At 57.5% G+C, this 2,820-nt stretch overlaps 1 protein-coding gene across 1 annotated transcript; it reads right to left on the reverse strand.

Moving 5' to 3' along the window:
- Window positions 1–100: 100 nt before the first annotated feature.
- Window positions 101–945, reverse strand: MNEG_8093 (hypothetical protein; the record flags this gene model as incomplete). Its single annotated transcript, XM_014043432.1, has 2 exons — window positions 101–433; window positions 937–945. The coding sequence occupies 2 exons, from the start codon at window positions 943–945 to the stop codon at window positions 101–103; spliced, it is 342 nt and encodes a 113-aa protein (XP_013898886.1).
- Between the last annotated feature and the right edge of the window lie 1,875 nt (window positions 946–2,820).

Here is a 2,820-nt window from a genome sequence, read left to right on the forward strand (position 1 = left end):
CGTGGCTTCTAGCCGCGCGAGGCGTCAGCGTAGTGATGTCAGTGACCCGTTTTTGGGGTGCGACATGTCGTGTTTGAGATTGCCACAGGGGCCTGACTTGTCAGGTGTAGACCCAGCGCACCCTGAAGGAGCCCTGGGAGCCCCTCTTGCAGTTGAATTTGACATCGCCGACATTGCAGACGCGCTCAGGCACCCAGTCATTGTAGATGTCACAGTAAAGGGTGTTGGCGGCGCGCGACGTGACAACCCTGAGGCTGAATGCGGCACAGTTCTTCTTGCCCCCATTGATGAGGGCAAGGCATGAGGCCTTGCAGTCGGCCAGGGTCTGACCGGCCTTGAGCTTAGTAGCCTTTGAGGGCCTGGCAAACCAGTTGCTGGAGTTGGACACCTGCACGAACTCAACTGTTGCATTGTTGCCGCAGGGCTTGCGGACCTGAGGGGTGTGGCACGGTTGCACGCGTGCAAATGCAGTACAGAAATGACGTGAGAAGGTACGTATGATGTGATGCGTGTGAGACGGAGTGCGTGCATGCTTGCAAGCGTGCGTGCGTGCGTGCGTGCGTGCGTGCGTGCGTGCGTGCGTGCGTGCGCGTGCGTGCGTGCGTGCGTGCGTGCGTGCGTGCGTGCGTGTGAGTGTGCGTGCGTGCGTGCGTGCGTGCGTGCGTGCGTGCGTGTGTGTGTGTGTGTGTGTGTGAGTGTCAGCGCTTCCCATTCTGTTGCGGCTTACAACTACTGCAATTGCACTGTCCCTCACTTGCCCTGCCCTGTGCAGCACTCACTGGGCATGTCAAATCGTCACAATCAGCATCCCACCCCCCGCTCTCTAACCCAATCGTCAGCTAGCTGGGTCCAGCAAATCTTTACTGAGGCCGCTCCTGTCTGGACGGATTTTACGCAAACTGAAAAGCAGTCATGCGGGCCGGCCGAGCCACTTACAGAGTCCATCTGAGCCTCGAGGTAAGACTTGAAGAATGGCACGTTGGCGTAGACACCCAGTGACTCCACCTGTCCACAGCCATCACTGTGAAGACAAACGGGGCACGGCAGGAGCGCACACGCACATGGGGGGGTAAGTACTAAGCTGTGTGCAAGAAAGAGGGACTTGAAATTGACCACGGCGATTGACTGGCCATGGATGAACACAGGGGGCCCCTGCCGCTCTCATCAGCAAACCCGCAAAGCAATCATCAGTAGAATAGGGAATGCACATCGCACCCATAGGAGATCACGCCCACAAGGCGGTCATCAGTAGCGGAGCCGTTGAGGGGCTTGGCAATGTTCGCTACGTTGATGATAGCAGGGCCGCCGTTGTCACCTGGGATAGCAAGAGATTTATTAGCAGGGGGGTAACACTGATATAGCTGGGACTGCTGTCACTAGCAGTTGTTCATGCTGTGTCATCGTTGTGCACTCAGCGCTCCCACCCTTGCGGCAGGCAGTGATGGGGGCCCGTCATGGAGCCAGCCAGCACTTAGACCGCAGCGCAGTGCGATGATGGCCAATTGTGTGGGCCATCGGAGGATGGGGGCTGGGACGCGACAGCGTCGCCAAAGGGGACACGCGTGAGCCCCGTGACAGGCAGCTACTGCACCTGAGCAAGGATCCTGGTAGGGGATGGTGCTACCATCCACGCTTTGTTCGCCGCTGATGCTGCTCGGCAAAAATGCAATTGAGAGATTTGGAAGACAGGATGGGGGTTATCGTACGGTCATGACGCAGCAGCTTTTGGCAGATTTTTGCTTTGAAAATAGCTGGGGGGCACGAGATTATATGAAATATTTCATACAAGCAGCAGGCAGGGCCACACTTCAGGAGACCTGTCGCCACCAGGCACGATGCATTTCTCCACGGCCAGCTAATTGAAATTCACGTTGTCGATGATCAACTACAGGCTCCGTATGCTGGCTCTTTTCGCCGTATTGCCTAGCTGCCTTGTTTGTAGAAATACTGCCCTGTGACATCACTCACCAGAGGCTGCTGTTGGGGTTGAGATACTTGAACTTGGGCAAGTCTTCAACGAAAGCTTGACAGTCAGGATAGGTGAAAAACGTGCCCACCCCATAGCGCAAGACGGCAGAGGTTGCGCCGCCCTGACCGTTGGGCTTCGCCCCGACGGACGTGGTGCCCCTGCTCTCGATGTATGGAATGATTGTGCAGCCAAGTGAACGGCAATGCTTGGCCTGGCCGCGCTTCAACCGTCGTCTCAATGCTTACGAACTGCATCTGATCACACACGTAGGCATGGCGCCGCGGCAGAGCTGATGGCGTCAAGACAAACGGCAGACGGCCAGCTACATGGCACTTGATTGGCTCCGCACCAGCCGGAGAAGAGGGGCGTTGCAAAGGTGTTGGCATTCAGCTCTGCAAACACGGGCAGCCGGGTGGATGGAATGTGGTGGGAGGCAATGAATAAAAATGCGTGGATGGGGCACGCAGCCCGCTTGCACGACAAGCATGGTTGCAATCTGGAGGCCAGTACACAATTCTAAATTGGTAAGTGATCCATGGGGTTGACGTGCGTGCAGCAGCAGTCAATGGCGTGTGCTTCTTGACCGTGATGGCACTTCAGCACTCGTCCATGGGGCTGAAATGCGCAACGGCCCCATCACATCGCCCTTTTAGCTTCCCACACCAGTCGTCGTCGCGGAGCGGGCTGGGGCGCTGCTGGCGGTGCGCACCTTCCTTGGTGGCCAACTGGATGACCCGGGTGTTGGGAACAGTGACGCACTCAGTCAAGAAGACCAGGGCAACTGAAACAAACTCAGGGCGAAGCAGTGGGGGGCGCGCGAGAGTGCCCAGGGGGTGGGTGCTTGCTTGCTG

Source organism: Monoraphidium neglectum, assembly GCF_000611645.1.
Source record: "Monoraphidium neglectum strain SAG 48.87 unplaced genomic scaffold scaffold01501, whole genome shotgun sequence".
In the NCBI taxonomy this organism is placed as follows: domain Eukaryota; kingdom Viridiplantae; phylum Chlorophyta; class Chlorophyceae; order Sphaeropleales; family Selenastraceae; genus Monoraphidium; species Monoraphidium neglectum.